The sequence below is a fragment of the Kogia breviceps genome, chromosome 2, assembly GCF_026419965.1.
Source record: "Kogia breviceps isolate mKogBre1 chromosome 2, mKogBre1 haplotype 1, whole genome shotgun sequence".
Classification (NCBI taxonomy): Eukaryota; Metazoa; Chordata; class Mammalia; order Artiodactyla; family Physeteridae; genus Kogia; species Kogia breviceps.
Window position 1 is genome coordinate 46,906,269 of NC_081311.1, and position 19,893 is coordinate 46,926,161.

At 35.5% G+C, this 19,893-nt stretch overlaps 1 protein-coding gene across 6 annotated transcripts in view; it reads left to right on the forward strand.

Annotated features, from left to right (window-relative positions):
• Positions 1-19,893, forward strand: part of PARG (poly(ADP-ribose) glycohydrolase) — a 121,027-nt gene that overhangs the window by 43,824 nt on the left and 57,310 nt on the right. For all 6 annotated transcript variants that reach the window (XM_059055114.2, XM_067025186.1, XM_067025187.1 and 3 more), the window contains 2 exons: positions 9,634-9,726; positions 15,542-15,699. In XM_059055114.2, coding sequence (XP_058911097.1) covers positions 9,634-9,726; positions 15,542-15,699 — 251 coding nt within the window. The remainder of the gene's footprint in view (positions 1-9,633; positions 9,727-15,541; positions 15,700-19,893) is intronic.

Sequence of the window (19,893 nt, forward strand, 5' to 3'; positions counted from 1 at the left end):
GCTTGGTACTAGAATACAAGATGTATAAAATACAATCCTTATTTTTGCAGTGTCACAGATTAGAGAAGGAGAGGAGAAGAACATGTAAATAAATAATTATAATAAACGATAATAAGTGCTGTACTACAGGTATGTGCATGTGACTATAGAGTCACATGAGGAAGAAGGAATTAGGAAAGTCAAGGGAGGCTTCCTGAGGAGATGTGAAGTTAGCCTTGACACATAATTAGTGGTTTAACTGTAGTAAAAGGTTAAACAAGGCAGAGGGTACAATATGCATCATCACCATAATAGTAGCCACTATTTGTTGAAAGCTTCTGAAAGCCAAGGAATTCCAAGGATTGCCCATAGGCACCAGAAGCTTGGGAGAGGCAAGGAAGGATTCTGAGAGCCTTCAGAGGGAACATGACCCTGTTGGCACCTTGATTTCAGAATGCTAGCCTCCAGAACTGTGAGAGAATGAATCTTTGTTTTTCTAAGCCACCTAGTTTGTCATAGTTACAGCAGCCCAAGGAAACTAATATAGTGTGGTCCTGGCATAAGAATCAAACTGATCACTGGAAAACCCATAAAACCCAGAAATAGACCCATACTTATACAATCATTTGATTTTCAACAGAGGTGCCAAAGCAAGCGATGGGGGAAAGAAACATTTTTGAACAAACGGTGCTGGGAAAACTGGGTTTCTTTATGGGGAAAAAAAAATGAACTTCAACTCTTCGTATACACCACACATAGAAAATAACTAAATGCAAAAGCTAAAACCATAAAGATTCTAGAAGAAAGCATCTTTTTGACTTAGGGATAGACAAAGATTTCTTAGGACACAGAAAGCATTAAGCATAAAAGAAAAAAACTAATAAATACTTAACCAAAGACATTAAGAAAATGAATAGACAAGAAGACAAGGAGAAAATGTTTGCAAAGCATGTATATTTATCTGACAAAGGATTTATGTTTAGAATATATAAAGAACTCAATTTAAAAATAAGACAAACCACCCCATTAAAAAAAATTAAAACAGTTTAAAAGACAGGTCACCAAAAAAGATATACAAATGACCAATTAGTACATTAAAAAATGCTCAGTGTCATTTGTCATTGGGGAAATGCCAGTTAAAACTAGAATGAGGTATTAGCGCACAGGCACTAGAAGGGCTAAAACTAAAATGAATAGATGTAGCTAGAGATGTGGAGCAACTGGAACTCTCATACTTTGTTGTTGGGTTTGTAAAATGGTACTACCACGTTAGAAAAAGGTCTCGCAATTCTTTAGAAAACTAAACATATACCTGCTCTATGACCTATGCATTTCATTTCCTTTCTAAACCTACCCAAGAGAAATTAATATATGTGTACAAAAAATCCTGTGTTTATTGAAGGATGTTTATAGCAGCTTTACTTATAATAGCCAAATCCTGGAAATAGTGCAGTTGTCTATCAACAAGAGAATGAATAAACAAATTGTGGTATAATTATACAATAGAATAAAATAATAGAAGAGAACAAAATCACTGATACACACAACATAGATGCATCTCAAAAGCACAGTGCTAAGGGGGGAAAAAAAAGCCTTACACAATACAGTACATGTCACATGTTTCCAATATATGAAGTTTTACAAGAGACAAAACTAATCTATGGTAGAAGAAAATTTAGAACAGTGGTAGTCTCTCAGATGTGGGAAAGTTGCATGGGAAGGGGCATGAGGGAACCTTCTAGGGTGATAGTATAATAATATCCTATATCTTGATAGGGATTTAGTTTATGCAGGTGTATACATTTGTAAAATGTAATTGAATGGTACACTTAGGGTTAGTTCATTTCATTGAATTTAAATTTTACCTCAAAATGAAAAAACCTGTAAACAAATGTTAAATTATATTTATATGGAGGCTGAAGTGGTCAGGGTGAAATGTACTGATGCCACCCCAACTTACTTCAAAATGCTTTAAAAAAGTGGATTGATAGATGGATAGATACGCAACAAAAATAGAGTAAAATGTTAACTGTAGAAACTGAGTTTATGGGTGTTCAGTGTATAGTTATTTTAGCTTCGCTATATTTTTGAAATTTTTCATAATGCTGGGAAAGTTAATTGCCATCAATAAGGAATGGTTAAAATTGTATATGCATGCTGTGGATAATACTGTAGCATTTATCATTCTATTATGTGGAAAGACTTCTAAGGCTTTCTCTTAAGGCAAAAAACAAGTTGCAAAAAAATATAGTATACCATTTAGTTTAAAAATTAATGTAACAGAAAGCTAAATTTCTGTATGCACATATGTAGAAATGCTTAGAAGTAGTTTGGTAAGGAGACAAGCATCTGTTTATGTCTGAGAAGTAGCTTGGAATTGGGGATTTGTGGTTAAGAAGAGCTTTGACTTCATCTGAATAGTTGGACATTTTTAAGGCAAGAATATCCACATATACTTAAAAATTAAAAGAAAAGAAGGATTAAGGCTCATCACAGAGGAGTTAGTATACATGGGGATAAAAAGTTCAACATCATTAGTAATTAAATAAACAAATTAAAATAACAGTGGTGTCAATTTAGTCTATCAAATTGCGAATAAAACAAGAATATGAGAATTCACAGTATTAGTAAGGTATGGAGTTAAGTACTTTCTTATACAGCACCAGAATATAAATTGATAGAACCTTTCTGGAAGGTGATTAGACAGCATATATTAAAAACCTTTAAAAAAAAAAGCCTATGCTTTTTGATATAGCATTTTCACTTATAGAGATATTCAAATAGTTGCAGAAAGATGTATGTACAAGGATATTCATTGCAATGGTAATTTTAAGAGTGGAAAATTGGCAACAAACTGTAGATCTATCAACAGAATTAGGTAGGGAAGTAAGGTATGGTGTGTCCAAATTGTTAATAGTACTCAGCTATTGAAAATGGTGATATAGGATTCTATTTATTTACATGGGAAAATGTCCACTATGTAAATGAAAACAAAATACAGACTGGAAGGATATATGCCAAAATGTTAGCAGTATATATATTGATAGTGGATTTGTGGGTGGTATTTATTTTCTTTTTGTTTATGTTAATTTGCTACAGTGGAAATACATGACTTTTTAAAAAAACATTTTGTTGCTAGTGATGTTTATGAAGACTATACAGCACAGTGGAAAATTCTTTTGTCTAATGAAAAAATTATATAGAATTGTTAGAGTAACGTGATTTTAAGTAATTTTTTTCTGTGTGAGAAGGAAAACAAATACCTAAGTGTAACAAACACTTAAATGGTTATATTAACTTTAGGATCATAGGACTATGAGGTTTTTCACCTTCTCTATTTAGATTTTGGGATGATATATGTTTTATATTAAAAAATTGTTTCATAAAATTTAATGTTATAGACCTTTTATATAAATTTTTTTGAAATTTTTAATTAAAAAAGAGTATTAGTAACTTTTAAAATTTTTACTAGGATCTTACCTAGGTTTACATCAATAGATAACATGGAGTGACTTGAAGTATTTATTATATTTGTTGATTTGTGACTGATTAAAAAGCTGTTTCCTATGAACTCTTTGAAGAAGTAGATCTATGGAAATTTTCTCCTTCATTAAAATATCACTAGTTTTCTGATTTTACCAGCTGCAGATTTCACTTCCTCATTCAAAGTTCAGTAGTATTATTTATTTAGTACTGTCTGTGTGCCAGGCACTGTACTTAGTCATGCATGAATATGCCTTTAGTATTAGAGCACAGTTCACAGATTTAGTTTTAGTTGATCAAGCATTCTAAGAAAGAAGAAATAAGTAAAAATCTCTTTTCTATATATACACTTCTAGATATTTAAATCATTCATCATGTTTTGACATTTGACAAATGAAGTTGCTCTATTTTAGTAGTTTGTTAATGCTTCTATCTGCTAAGGAAGAAAGATAGCTTCTCCGCGACCACTGTGATGAAATTGCAGTAATTACTATCCTTCAAGGTGAAGGCTGATATATTGAGGGGATCACAGAAAGAGCATAGGACTTTCTGCTTTGAGATTCATGAGGTCAGTGATCATGTCTGTTATTGTTTACCGTTCTGTCGTCAGTCCTGGCACAGTGTCTGGCATATAATAGTTACTTAAATTATTTACTGGTTAGTTGAATGGATGAACAACTCTATAGTCTAAAGAGAGGAAATGGGTAAAATAGCATTATAATTTTGAAAATCTTTGTATCAGTTCTGAGTGAAACATGTACATAATCAACTTTTGGGATGAGAATAAAAGGATGGTATATACACACACGCATACACACAAACACTTGCCATATATAATTATGCAGACCCTCCAATAGAGGGCAGGGAGAATTTAATGAAGCTTTCCTTTTAATCATCATGTAAATGCTTAATTTCCTTATAATCATCATCATTGTCGTAAATAATATAATATATGATATATTATAAATAAATATTATTTAAGGCTCTTCTTCCCTTGAAGTTAAGCAATGATTTACATTTTAAAAACTTTTTAATACTAATGTCTTGGTTTGCATTGTATAGATTAATAAATTGTGCAGATTAATAAATAGTAAATAATAATTTGTAAAAGGTAAGATTTGCTTAAAGATACTAATAATATATGAGAGGGCATAAGATTATACTAGTTTTTTAAATTATGCATTCCATCTCAAATGGTAGTTGGGTTGGTTATGTTCTCAAATGACATTTTTTATCTTCTCTTTTGTGTTTTCAAAGCAACGTTAGACATAGGTCTGAGGCGTTGACAGAAGTCCAGTGCAATAATGCTTCATCAGATAAATAAGTGATATTTTAAAGCTTGTGACGGTCAGCAAAGCATGGCAGCAGCTACTCGTATGTCAATTTTAAAAGACAAGGACAGGTACCCAAAGGAGAAGAAGCTGTCAGCCTGTTTAGACACTTAAGGTTAAATGTCTTTAGGTTAAAAATGTTTGGATAGACACTTCTCCTTATCCTCCTACTAAATACAGCTGAAAACCCAGGACACTATAAAAGAATAAGAAGACTCTGAAAGGTGGAGAAAAGACTGACCAGCTAGAGTCTGTGGGGCTGTTGGAAAAATATGGCACCTGGGTGGTATCAGCAGAGGCCTGGTGGGGAGCCTGAACTTTCACCCTCTGCATCTGCCCCACCGCCCCCCAACCCAGAGGTATCAAGATGCCTTTCCCCCTCCCTGCCCTGGGAGTCAACAAGGGCAGTAGAATTTTCACTCCTGACTGGTAGTAATGAGGTGGCTCTCCCTTCCTGTTCACAGAAGACCTGCTAAAACAAGATTTAAATAAGATCCAAAGTCTCATAACATAAAATCCAGGTTTCAATAAAAAATCGCTCCACGAAGAACCAGGAAAATCTCAACTGAAATGTGAAGACAATCAACAGATACCAACCCTGAGATAACAGAGATGTTAGAATTATCTAGCGAGGGCTTTAAAGCAGCCATCATAAAAAGGCTTCAATAAGCAATTACAGCTCCTTGAAACAAATGAAAAATAGACAGTCCCAGCAAAGAAATAGAAGCTATAAAGAAGAACCAAATGGAAATTTTAGAAATGAAAAATACAATACCTGATTTTTTTTAATGCAATGCATGGGCTCAGTGGAGAGTGGGGGTGACAGAGGAAAGAATTGGAGAACTTGAAAAAGAACAAAGGAATTAGTCTGAACAACAGAAAGAAAATAGACTTTTATGTCATTTTTTTCTGAGGTGACTCAAAAGTTAGAATGATTTAATAATTTTGGTCTAAAAGTGACTGTATTTTCAGATTTTCTCATAATGTAGAAAATAATAATAGCATAATGGTCTAGTATATATAATTTTGGGGTTTATATTGGCTTGAAAATCTGAATTAAATTCCTAAATTTCCTATACTGGTTGTACTGGTCAAACAAGCAAACATTACATCCAAGAAAGATTAAAATTTATTTTTTAAAAAGTGTAAGGACCTATGGAACTATTAAAAAATATTTAACAATCATGCCTTTTTAGTACTGGAGGGAGAGGAGAAAAGGGGCAGGGATGAAAAAATACTCAACAACAAAAAATAGCAGCTGAAAACTAGAAATAATAGCTGAAAATTTCCCAAATTTGACAGAAGACATCAAGAAGCTGAGCAAACCTCTTACAGGATAAACCCAAAGAAATCCATGCCAAGACATATCATAGTCAAACTCCCTCAAACTAAAGGCAAAGAAAAAATTTTTGAAAGCATCCAGAAAGAAATAACACATTGCCTATAGGGGAAAAACAGTTTGAATGTTGTTGGATTTCTCATCAGAAAATATGGAAGCCAGAAAGAAGTGACATATATTTTTGAAGGAGTAAGAGAAAAGAACTGTTAACAGAGAAGTGTATATCCATTGAAAATATCCTTCAGAACTGTAGGAGAAACAGTGACATTCTCAGATGAAGGAAAGGAAGAGAATTTGTCATTAATAGACCTATCCTAAAAGAATGTCTAAAGGAATTTCTTGAAACAGAAAGGAAATGATAAAATGGAATCTTGGAAGACCAGGAGAGAAGAAAGAACAGTAGAAAGAGTAAAAATATAGTAGACTTGGGCTTCCCTGGTGGCGCGGTGGTTGGGAGTCCGCCTGCCGATGCAGGGGACACGGGTTCGTGCCCCGGTCTGGGAGGATCCCACGTGCCGCGGAGCGGCTGGGCCCGTGGGCCATGGCCGCTGAGCCTGCGCGTCCGGAGCCTGTGCTCCGCAACGGGAGAGGCCACAACAGTGAGAGGCCCGCGTACCACAAAAAAAAAAAAAAAAAAAAAAAAAAAAAAATATATATATATATATAGTAGACTTTTCTTGAGTATTCTAAATAGTGTTTGACATTTTTTCACTATTTTCAAACATTATAACACTATCAAATGTGGTTCTCAATGTATGTGGAGAAATATTAAAGAAAATTATAATGGGGGTGGGTAAAGAGCCTTAAAGAAAGGTAAAGTTTCTATACTTTACTGCAACATGTGAAATGTTGACACCAGGAAACAGTGATAAGTTATATATAACGAATGCCTAGAGCAGCCAATTTAAAAAAAATCTGTTCAAAGAGATGTGTTCAAATATACTTTAGATAAATAAAAATGGAATTCTAAAATATGTTCAAGTAACCCATAGGAATGAAGGAAAACAGGTAAAGAGAAAATTAAAAATGAATATGTTCTAACTTATCAATGATTAAATGTAAATGTCAAAGTTCACCAATTAAAAGATAGTGATTTACAGAGTAGATTAAAGAAAACCTGACACATTATATGCTGCTTGCAAGAAATTATTTCAGACATAACAGTATAGGCAGGTTGAAAGTAAAAGGCAACTTTGTAATAGCCAAAAACTTGAAACAACCAAAATGCCCCTCAGTAGGTAAATGGTTAAACAAACTGTGGTATATTCATACTATGGAATACTACTCCACAGTATGAATTAACTGTTGATACATGCATGAACTTGAATAGATCTCAAGGGCATTACATTGGGTGAAAAAAAGTCTATCTTAAAAGGACACATACCATATGATTCCATTTGTATAACAGAACAGAATTACAGAGATGGAAAACAGATTGGTGCTTTCTAGAGCTTAGGGATGGTTGGAAGGAGGGTGTGACTATAAATTAGTAGCACAAAGGAGACTTGTTATAGTGGAACACTTCTGCATCTTAATTTTGGTTACACAAATGTACACGTGATAAAATAGCATAGAACGATACACACGTACTGTACCAATATTAATTTCCTGGTTTTGATATTGTGTTATAGTTAATCTGAAATGTAACCTTTAAGGGAAACTTGGTGAGGGGTAAACCGGACCTCCATGTATTATTTTTGCAGCTTTCTGTGAATCTATAATTATTTCAAAATAAAATGTTTTAAAAAACAAAAAGATAAATTATGAATAAGAAGAATTTGAATATCTTAAATAAATACATTAATATGTTTATGCATTTTCAGGCACAGGAAAGCAAGTATCTTTAATATATGCAATAAAATTCTAAAATAGCAGAATGCCTTCTATGTATGATTTTTTAAATTTAGTTTTTCTTTTTATTAGCATTAAAGAGGCTTGTAATGAAGAGGCTTTGAACCTTTTAGCCTTTATTTATTTTTTTAGTGTGTTAACTTCCCATTAGAGAAGATTAAGATTTAGCTATTGTTTACTTAACCCTATCACCACTAACAGCCTTATTTATGTTTCCCCACTTTTCCACTGTAGATACCATATTCATTTTCAATTAGATCAGTATTCTGGTTTTTTAGTAGGATGGTAAAAACACTGTTCATATCTGAGATCTGATTCCTTTTCTACTCTTGTACAGCTTTTTGTTTTCCCCAGAATTAATAATTGTCTTGTGTTCTTCACTTGCTTTTTTATATACCTATGATTAATTGGATCCCACACTCTGAATTGCAAATATTTTTCTGTTCATTCTGAATATCAATTTTCCCATTTTCCTAATTTAAAGAGGGAGGTGGGCATAGGTTTGGATTTTAGAGCTTTGGTATAAAGAAAATTCTTAGTGTTAGAACTTTCTTGTAAAACCAAAGTGAATGTAAATTATCTTTGCTACTTTTTCTATTTATACACATACTGTGTCCAGCTGTATATAGACAAATGAATATTCCTTTATTTCAGCTTAGCTCCTGATAGCAAAGAGAATCTATAGATATTTGTAAAGAGTCTGTATCCTCATCAATCCCAAACATTGGTCACATAGAGAAGTGGGGAGAGCTGTGGAATATAGGCCAGAATACTTGGGTTCTAGTTCTGATTTAGTTGCTAATTGACATTTTCAGTCTAGGATAATCAGGTAACCTCCTTGGCTTCAGTTTTCTTTTCTCTTTAATAATGACAGGATCAGACTGGATTATAACTGAAATGTCATCTATCTAGTTCAGATGTGATTTCAGATACATGATTTACTTTGATCCTGACTGTATATATAGAATCTCTAGATTAAGAGTGTTTTCATTTTCAGCATTTTAAAAGAAATACTCTGATGTTTAGAGAGAAACTGGATTAAATGGCCTAAAGTAATTTCTAAAGCATTGAAGAGATGGGAAATTACAAAAGACAAAAATAGGCCATGAATGTCGTCTTTCTTGTACTTCAAATTATGATATGGGAATTGTGGTTTTTAACTTCCTAAAGGTGCCTAGAAAAGGAAATTGTAAGTCACCTGGAACTTCATTGTTTACTACCCAGTAGGTTAGATTTGACACATATAATATGCTCTGAAAGGATTAGGGTGGCTTTTATGGTGATTTCTTTAAATTACCGACTGTAGAAGCTTGAGGGCTTCTCAGAGAGTTCTTGGTGGTCTAATAGTTTTTAGTTGATGTAACCGAGGTAAGAAGGTACTGTTTTTCACATGCAAGCATTTATTTAGTTGCAAATGTGATATGATAGATATTTCATATTTGGGATACTCGATTCATTTTCAGAGGGCATTTAGGTGAATTACATACATTTGGAAATGAATTTGTAAGTTCCTTACTGCACCTGTGCATGTGTTCAATGATGCTGATAATATGGCTTCTTATGGGATCCTATATAAAGCAGATATGTAATTTAATAACAAATATTTGTTCATTGGTTATTATTCACTGATAACATTTTATTGGTTTTCAGGTACTAGAAGAAGCAGAAGCTCAACACTTATATCAGTCCATTTTGCCTGATATGGTGAAAATTGCACTCTGTCTGCCAAATATTTGCACCCAGGTTGGTGGAAATTACTTCTTCCTCAGTAGCTTTCTTGAGACTCACAGTTGAATTTCGTTTAATTGTCAAGGTCATACAGAGAGATGGGAAACAGTTTTTGCCAGAGTATGATGATTTTGCTATACTAAGGAAAAGGGTAGAGGCTACAGAGAACACTGCAAGTGGACATTAAAAATGCAGCATTCAATTTCTGAGCTTCAGTTTACAGTGTTGATGTTTGCTTACTTCTTTTTCTCTTTTTTTAAAACAATCTCTGACTTTCAAAAAAGGATAGTCATTATTTCAAAGCATACTAATGGATTTAGAACATTTTATCTTCAAAATGGCTTAATACCTACTCCTTCCTCCCCTCTCCCCAAAGTAGTGTATTGTATAACAAATGAGTTCATGATACACTCTTAACTTTTAAAAATAAACGAAAGAATCTGGTATTATATTGTTTTGTGTGGGAGTATATTAATTATTTATTGCTACATAACAAACTACCTCAAAATTTAGTGGTTTAAAACAGGAAACATTTATTATCTCAGTTTCTGTTGGGAATTTGGGAGCAGCTTAGCTGACTGGTTCTGGCTTGGGATCTCTCTTGTGGTTGCAGTCAGTGTGTTGGCCAGGGCTGCAGTCATATGAAGGTTTGACTGAAGCTGGAGGAGCCACTTCTCAGTTCACTCACTCACATGGCTGCTGGCAGAAGGCCTCAGTTCCTTGCTGTGGGGCTCTCTGTAGGCTGATTGGGTATCCTCATGACATGGTTGCTAACTTCCCCAGAAAAAGCCACCCAAAAGAGAGAGACAGGAAGAGGCAGTCAGTGCCTTTTTGACCTCGTTTCTGAAGGCACACACTATCGCTTTCACTATTCTTTCTCTGCATTAGAATTTAGTCAATAAATCTAGCTCATACTCAAGGAGAGGATAATTAGACTCTGCCTCTCAAGGGGGGAGAGTATCAAAGAATTTGTAGATGTAATTATAAGAGGTTGTTGGTTTGTTCTTCATAATTTTTTTCCTGTGTTTCTTGCAACAGTAGCTTGAATTCGCCTCTGTCATTTATTTCTAGGGCCAGCCCCCTGGCTTCATGGATGCTAGCCAGGTTTCTGCTAACATTGTTGATCCACAGGGGCCCTAGGAACAATTTGGGCGGAGCAATTTCTGAATGTGTAGGATGGTCCCACACATTGCAGTCTATCATTGGAACAGCACAAAAAACACAAGCATAGTCATTGGGGCAACCAAAAGCCATGTCCGAATGCCTGAATCCAAATGTTGAGAACCACTGAATGTTTCTCCGTGTGCCATATTTGTTAGCATTATACTGTGATATTTCCAATTTTAGGTAACTGTAATTTCACCTCATTAATTCATTGTGTCTGAAATAAGTTTTTCTATTGGGCAGAGAAAATATATTTTAAAACTCAACTTATTGTTGTTTATGTTGGAAGTTATTTGCTTGCTTATGTTTCATGTTCATTCTTCTCTCTTTTTCTCCTTGCTTTTTTCCTTATGTAGTAAAATTTCTCACTACCTCTTAGGTTCTGCCCCTTGTGAGGCCTTTCCTACCTCTCCCAGCCAAAGTTTATCACTCCTGTAGCACTCAAATCATACTTACTAGCACATTATTTTGTAATTTATGTTTTTATATATCTTCTCCCCTAGATTATATTCTCCCTGAAGGGGGATCATCTTTGTGTCCCCAGGTCTAACATAGTGCTTAATTAAATGCTTTCTTAATTCACTGTAGTTCATAATTAACCGAATATAGCCTTTAGATAGGAATCACTTTCTTCTCTTCTCTTCCCTTCATGCTTTAGAGAGAAGATTTCCCTATTGTACTTAATGAGATATGTATTCAAAAGCACCCAAGTTTGTAATCTATAACAAGTCAGTGGGTGGAACCAAAATCAGATTCGCGGCTCCCATCTCTTTTTCCTGGCTTAAAACAACTTTGTCCTTCCATTAGTGTACTAATGGGAGAACATTTTAATGTTGTCCTCTGCCCTCGACTAAAAGGTAAATCTCTGCTGTGAAAGTTAACATTTCAATTTGTTATTGAAATATATCTTTGGCAAGTTAAATTGCATATGTTGTTATTTAATGATTTATCATATTAATGTTCTCTAGGCCAAATCTAAAAGGTAAATTTTAGATTTATAAAAAATAAAGGAAACAAATTTTGGACATGAACTTTTTGAAAGATCTTCATTCATGTTTTTTTAATTAATTTTTTATACAGGAGGTCCTTATTAGTTATCTATTTTATACATATTAGTGTACATATGTCAATCCCAATCTCCCAATTCATCCCATCCCCACCATTCCCATTCGCCCAGGTGTCCATACGTTTGTTCGATACATCTGTGTCTCTATTTCTGCCTTGCAAACCGGTTCATCTGTGCCATTTTTCTAGATTCCAGATATATGTGTTAATATACGATATTTGTTTTCCTCTTTCTGACTTACTTCACTCTGTATGACAGTCTTTAAATCCATCCATGTCTCAACAAACGACTCAGTTTTGTTCCTTTTTATGGCTGAGTAATATTCCGTTGTATATATGTACCACAACTTCTTTATCCATTCATCTGTCGATGGGCATTTAGGTTGCTTCCATGACATGGCTATTGTAAATACTGCTGCAATGAACATTGGGGTGCATGTGTCTTTTTGAATTATGGTTTTCTCTGGGTATATGCCCAGTAGTGGGGTTGCTGGATCATGTGGTAATTCTATTTTTAGTTTTTTAAGGAACCTCCATACTGTTCTCCCTAGTGGCTGTATCAGTTTACATTCCCACCAACAGTGCAAGAGGGTTCCCTTTTCTCCACATCCTCTCTAGTATTTGTTGTTTGTGGATTTTTTTTTAAATTTTTTTGTGGTGCGCGGGCCTCTCACTGTTGTGGCCTTTCCCGTTGCGGAGCACAGGCTCCGGACGCGGCGCAGGCTCAGCGGCCATGGCTCACGGGCCCAGCCACTCCGTGGCATGTGGGATCTTCCCGGACTGGGGCACGAACCCATGTCCCCTGCATTGGCAGGCGGACTCTCAACCAGTGCGCCACCAGGGAAGCCCTGTTTGTGGATTTTCTGATGATGCCCATTCTAACTGGTGTGAGGTGATACCTCGTAGTTTTGATTTGCATTTCTCTAATAATTAGTGATGTTGAGCAGCTTTTCATGTGCCTCTTGGCCATCTGTATGTCTTCTTTGGAGAAATGTCTATTAGGTCTTCTGCCCATTTTTTGATTGGGTTGTTTGTTTCTTTAACATTGAGCTGCATGAGCTGTTCATATATTTTGAAGATTAATCCTTTGTCCGTTGATTCGTTTGCGAATATTTTCTCCCATTCTGAAGGTTGTCTGTTCATCTTGTTTATGGTTTTCTTTGCTGTGCAAAAGCTTTGAAGTTTCATTAGGTCCCATTTGTTTATTTTTGTTTTTATTTCCATTACTCTAGGAGGTGGATCAAAAAAGATCTCTCTGTGATTTATGTCAAAGAGTGTTCTTCCAATGTTTTCCTCTAAGAGTTTTATAGTGTCTGCTCTTACATTTAGGTCTTGAATCCATTTTGAGTTTATTTTTGTGTATGGTGTTAGGGAGTGTTCTAATTTCATTCTTTTACATGTAGCTAGCTGTCCAGTTTTCCCAGCACCACTTATTGAAGAGACCCTCTTTTCTCCATTGTATATCCTTGCCTCCTTTGTCATAGATTAGTTGACCGTAGGTGCGTGGGTTTACCTCTGGGTTTTCTATCCTGTTCCATTGTTCTGTATTTCTGTTTTTGTGCCAGTACCATATTGTCTTGATTACTGTAGCTTTTTAGTGTAGTCTGAAGTCAGGGAGTCTGATTCCTCCAGCTCTGTATTTTTCCCTCAAGATTGCTTTGGCTATTAGGGGTCTTTTGTGTCTCCATACAGATTTTAAGATTTTTTTGTTCAAGTTCTGTAAAAATTGCCATTGGTAATTTGATAGGGATTGTATTGAATCTGTAGATTGCTTTTGGTATGGTCATTTTCACAATATTGATTCTTCCAATCTAAGAACACGGTATATCTCTCCATCTCTTTGTGTCATCTTTGATTTCTTTCATCAGTGTCTTATAGTTTTCTGAGTACAGGTCTTTTACCTCCTTAGGTAGGTTTATTCCTAGGTATTTTATTTTTGTTACACTGGTGAATGGGATTGTTTCCTTAATTTCTCTTTCTGATGAGAGGTCTTCATTCATATTAACCAGTGTCTTATTTTACCTAGCTGAGTGCTCGATGATAAGATTTACATCCTCTAGTTTAACCCAAGTATTAGCTTTCAGGCATTTCTCCTCACCAGGAGGACAAATAACTTATTATATTTTAAATTATACTTATTTAGTTATTTGGGAAACAAGAAATGTTTGTGTTTAAAGTCCATTAAGCCTAAACTAGTTTTTGTGGATAACCTGGTAAATGGTAGTTAAAAACTCATTTCTTACTAAAACCAAGGAACAGTGTGCTTTAAGCCATTGATACTTTGTCACCTTTTCTAAACTCATGGCTGGGCTGTAAATAAATGTATAGGAAGGAAAATGAAGATCAATATGAGCTCTCTATTGCTTCTTTCTTAGAACTGGTGTTTGCTAAGGCCTAAAAGGAAAGAATTTTGGATACCCTAGTGAAAATAAATTCTTGATATTTCCTGTTTGTTTACTTTTATATTTTCCCAAGGCAAAATAGTTGAACTGCATGTTTAGCATTTTCTTTTTCTAGCAAACTCTTATTCTAGCAATGATGTATGTTTTCTGTTACTTAGAGAAAAGCTAATTGTTATAGTTGATTTGTCTTGCCTGCCTTTCCTCAGTTTCGTTTTGAGTGTTGATTCGTGAGATATGATCAGGACAGTTCTCTATGCATACTGTTCTGAATTAAAGTAGATAGCCAGGATTCTTAGTTCTGGGTCTTATTAAAGGGAATAGGAAAAGCATCTCTAAATATTATGTTGGAGCATTTTGAAATTTAACAACTGATGTAAATTGGCAGTTGGTCTTTGGCTTTCCCAGCATGTCTTTAAAAACATACAGTTTAGAATAAAACTCACTGAACACAATACTCAGGTCCTGTGGAATACACTAAAAATAAAAGGTTAGTCAATTAGGGTTTGGTATAACTGGAAGACATTTCAGATGTAAAAAACTTGAGGGAGGAATGTCATGCATCTTCCTTGACTTGAAATGATTATGTAGGAAATGCCTATATTCTTACAGGTTATACATAAGTAAGTCTGTGTGCACATGTTCCATTAATTGCTTTAATAAAATTAGATTTGGGTCATATAAATTGTCAATGAGAAGTATGACTCAAAATTAGAAGGAAAAGACTTATTTATTGAATTATTTTCCTTAGATCATTTTCTTTAGGACTGAAATAGAAAAATTCCTCTGTCCAGTAATCTTTAATATAAGTGAGAACAAAATTTAGCATATGCAGTAGTAGCTAAACTCAGCATTATGTTTTTCTGTTCTATCCTTTGTTTTAATTTTTCATTACATGTGTAATGTGTTTTTATTTCTTACTTGCTAAAGGAATCTCGTTTTTCCCTAATACAAGTAATGTTTTGTGTTCTCTTCACTATCATTATTATTGATTAGAAATCTGCACTTCGTCAAACAAGTACATTTTCCCAGTCATCCTGATGAACTGCTCTTGACTTCAACAGTATTGCTGATTTAAGGATTCAAGAGTGGTCTGAAATTATTCCTGCCTTAATTTAGCAAATGCAATTTGGTGCCTCTGCTTTTGAAATTGCTAAACTAATTATTGCTCTTCTTGTCTGTATTTGTGTTTCCTCTGTCAGCCAATACCGCTCCTCAAACAGAAGATGAATCATTCCATCACAATGTCACAGGAACAGATTGCTAGTCTTTTAGCTAATGCTTTCTTCTGCACGTTTCCACGGCGCAATGCTAAGATGAAATCGGAGTATTCTAGTTATCCAGATATTAACTTCAATCGGTATGTTTTCAGCGAATACCTTTTTAACATTAAAATGGAGAAGGTTGGCATTGAGTGATTTGCCAAACATTTTATGTACAATTATCTAATTTAATCTTTACAATACAGTGAGTTAAGTGATATTTTTGCTACTTTGCAGGCAAGATAATTAAAGTTCATTGTTAACAAAACTTGCTTTGGGTCCAGGAGCCAGTATGTCACAGAGCTAAAGTTTAGTCTCAGGTCTGTCTTACTCCAAGGCATGTGTTCTTTCCACCCTGTCAGGTTGTCCTCCTCCTCTAAGTACCCTGAATTCCTTATGCCTGTTCGGTGTGATTATTTAGTCACAGGGCATTTGTTGTACATTATATTCTTTGTATGCTGAGATAATGTTAAAGTTGGAGTACAAGTACTCGTTTCTGTAAAGTGTGAGTTTAGAGTCATGAGACTGGCTGTCTTATGAGACTTGAAAATACAGTTCTTAAGACAAAAAGCAAAAGTGAAAGTTGACTTTGACTTTTTATAGACATGATTAATTTATTAATCTAATATTTTTTAAAAGGCAAAATAATGTTTAAATTATTTGATTAAAGTAATGTATTGTGAAGATTGATAAAGTTTTAGATTCTAGCCATTTTCCCACATTATTACTTTCTCCATCATTTACACAAACAAAAACATTGTAAAATCTTCTTGGCAAATGAATATCATTTTTCCCTCCCTCCAACCCCCCCTCCATCCCCCATCTCTGTTTTTCACCTGAGAATTATCTTTATGGGATCTGTGAGTAAAATGTTGAGTTTTTTCCCCTAATGTCAGGAGTGGGCCTTCAGAAAATTGTTCCAGTATATGCTTCTCTTTCCCAGTAGACTGTGGGTAATGTCCTCCTCCATTACCTCCCTCTAATCCCCATCTCCTGCCTCTGAGGGGTGGGGCAGTGTGGACAGGGTACAGAGAAGGCGATGTAGTGATGGAGCAAAGTCACATGACTTTGCTCAAAGTTGACAAAGCTCTGTTGGCGTTCTGTTTTTGTGTTCAAAGTTGATTGGTGTGGTAATTCCACTTATTTTAGTTTACCTTTTTAATGTTGTCTCGTTAAAAACTTTATTTTTAATGAATTTTAGATGTGTAAAAAAGTTGCAGAAATAGTACTGAGAGTTCTTGAATACAATTCTCCTAACTTCCCCTTATGTTAATATTACTATGTAACCATACTTTGTAACCATAGTAAAGTTATCCAAACCAGGAAATCAACATTGGTATAATACTGTTAACTGAACTACAGACCTTATTTGAATTCCAACAGTTTTTGTACTGTATTTCTCTGTTCCAGAATCCTCCCAGTATCCCACACTGTGTTTACAGTAGTCCCCTCTTTTTTTTTAAAGACCATTTATTTAATTTATTTAAAAATTTTTTTATATTTATTTATTTATTTGGTCGTGTGGGGTGTTAGTTGCAGCAAGTGGGCTCCTTAGTTGCAGCACATGGTCTCCTTAGTTGTGGTATATGGGCTTCTTCGTTGTGGCATACAGACTCTTAGTTACGGCATTCATGTGGGATCTAGTTCCCTGACCAGGGATTGAACCTGGGCCCACTGCACTGGGAGCGTGGAGTCTTATCCACTGCACCACCAGGGAAGTCCCTACAGTAGTCCCTTCTTATCTGTGGCTCGCTTTCCATGGTTTCAGTTACTTACAGTCAACCACAGTCTGAAAATATTAAATGGAGAATTCCAAACAATTTATAAGTTTTAAATTGCACACCATTCTGAGTAGCATGATGGAATCTTGTACCATCCCACTCCTTCCCATCCAGGACATGAATCATCCTTTGTCCAGCGTATCCCACCTATTAGTCACTTAGTAGCCTGTCTTGGTTATCAGATCAGCTGTTGAGGCATCGCAGTGCTTGTGTTCAAGTAACCCTTATTTTACTTAATAATGGACCCCAAGCACATGAGTAGTGATGATGGCAGTTGGGATATGACAAAGAAAAGCTGTAAAGTGCTTCTGTCCATGGAATTGAGAAGAAGGAAAAAGAAATTTATGGTAGTTTTGCTGTTATACCTCAACTTGTGCTGTTACACAAGTTATGGCCAATGTGTGTGATAAGTGCTTAGTTAAGATGGAAAAGGCATTAAATATATGTACAATAGGATATTTTGAAAGCTAGAGATCACATTCACATAACTTTTATTACAGTATATTAGTATAATTGTTCTACTTTATTATTAGTTATTGTTGTTAATGTCTTACTACTGTGCCTAATTTATAAATTAAACTTTATCATTAGGTATATATCTATAGGGAAAAACATAGTATACATAGAGTTCCATATTGTCCGAGGTTTCAGGCAGCCACTGGGGAGTCTTGGATTTCCTACAGGTAAGGGGGGACTGCTGTCTAAGTCTGCTCTACCATGTTATTTCGTTTTTCCTTTTCTTTCATGACTTTGACACTTTTGAAGACTACTTATTAGTTATTTTGTAGTATGTTCTTCAGTCTGGGTTTGACTGACTTTTTTTTCACAAATGGAGTGAGGTCACTGAATTTTTGACAGAAATAGCAGAGAACTGATGTTGTGTCCTTTTCTGTGCATCATATCAGTGGGCTCTTTTTAAAATAAATAAATAATTTTGTTTATTTATTTATTTATTTTTGGCTGTGTTGGGTCTTCGTTGCTGTGTGCGGGCTTTTCTCTGGTTGGGGCGAGTGGGGGCTACTCTTCGTTGCAGTGAGCAGTCTTCTCATTGTGGTGGCTTCTCTTGTTGCAGAGCATGGGCTCTTGGCACACGGGCTTCAGTAGTTGTGGCATGTGGGCTCAGTAGTTGTGGCTCACGGGCTCTAGAGTGCAGGCTCAGTAGTTGTGTCACACGGGCTTAGTTGATCTGAGGCATGTGGGATCTTCCTGGACCAGGGTTCGAACCCGTGTCTGCTGCGTTGGCAAGAGGATTCTTAACCCCTGCGCCACCAGGGAAGCCCTATAGCCTCGTTTTGAATGAATCAGATTAATAGTTTTTTACATCATAGGTAGTTAGAAATTAGAATTATCCCCAGAAATAATCCTTGATCTGTAAGAATTATTTCCAGTACAGAATGACCATGAGGGATTTAAGCTTGCAGTATCCCGGTAGCATTTTTACCAAATAAGACTTTAAGTAGGTAGTTCTGTTGAAGATTTGAAACCAGGCATGCTCTTGTCTTCCTGGCTGATGGATGTTCTTTTGGTCACCAAAACACTGAAAATTAATTAAGGCAGGTGAAACCTGTGGTAGATTCCACAATTGTTTTAGGGAATCCTCAGCAGTCTTGATGTCTGCACTTGTCTCTCAGTGAGATGAATGTGTTTTCATAAGCCGAAAACAGCCAACAACCGCAACTATTCGCAATCATTGATGCTGTCTATTGGCAGCTCACTTTGATTCTATCTCTGGAAGTTTCTAGTTGGGAAGCTTCTATACTAATATGTTCAGTGAGAGTAAATGACCTGTAGCAGAAGTGGGACTTGAACACTGTCTTCTGTTCAAACTTGTTGCTGTTTCGTTATGTCTCACTTCCTCTCAAGAGCAAAATGCTGTGCGTGCACTCCAGAAATGAAAAACAACCAATAGTTCCCCCTTTTCGTGTGGCTTATGAAAGATCAGCTACCTAATTTGATGAGCCATTTGGTAAGCAGATTATGGAGCATTTTGTTGTTGTCATGTTTTCTTTTTTGCATAATTTCTGTTTATGATTATAGTTTCTGCCAGTTAGGAGTTGTGTGTGTGTGTGTGAGTGTATTTAGTCTCAAAAGGCTAGCCAGTTGATTGAATAAGAAAAATGGTAAGAGTTTGTGGTGGCAGGCTGACGTCAATAAATTGAATAAGTCTTCCCTTTTTTATTTATCGTTGTTTTCTTCCAGCCCTGCTTAGTTACGTTAAATACCCCTGACCTTTTCCCCTGCTTGCCTTTCAGGGCCTAAACATTCTTATAAAGGCTTCCAATGTGATTAGCATCGATGCTTCTGAGATTGCTTAGAAACTGATGGTCAGAGATTAATTGTGGGTTGCAGCAGTGGTCAGCCCAGGAGGCTTTTACATCTGTCTCTTCCATGGATTGAAAATGCTGTCAGGGCCATATGGCACAGTACTTCACAGAAAAGCCAAGAATGACTTTCTGGCTGGGTTCCGGATTATCATTTGCTTCTACTTTAAAGTGGAGGTTATAGTGCTTT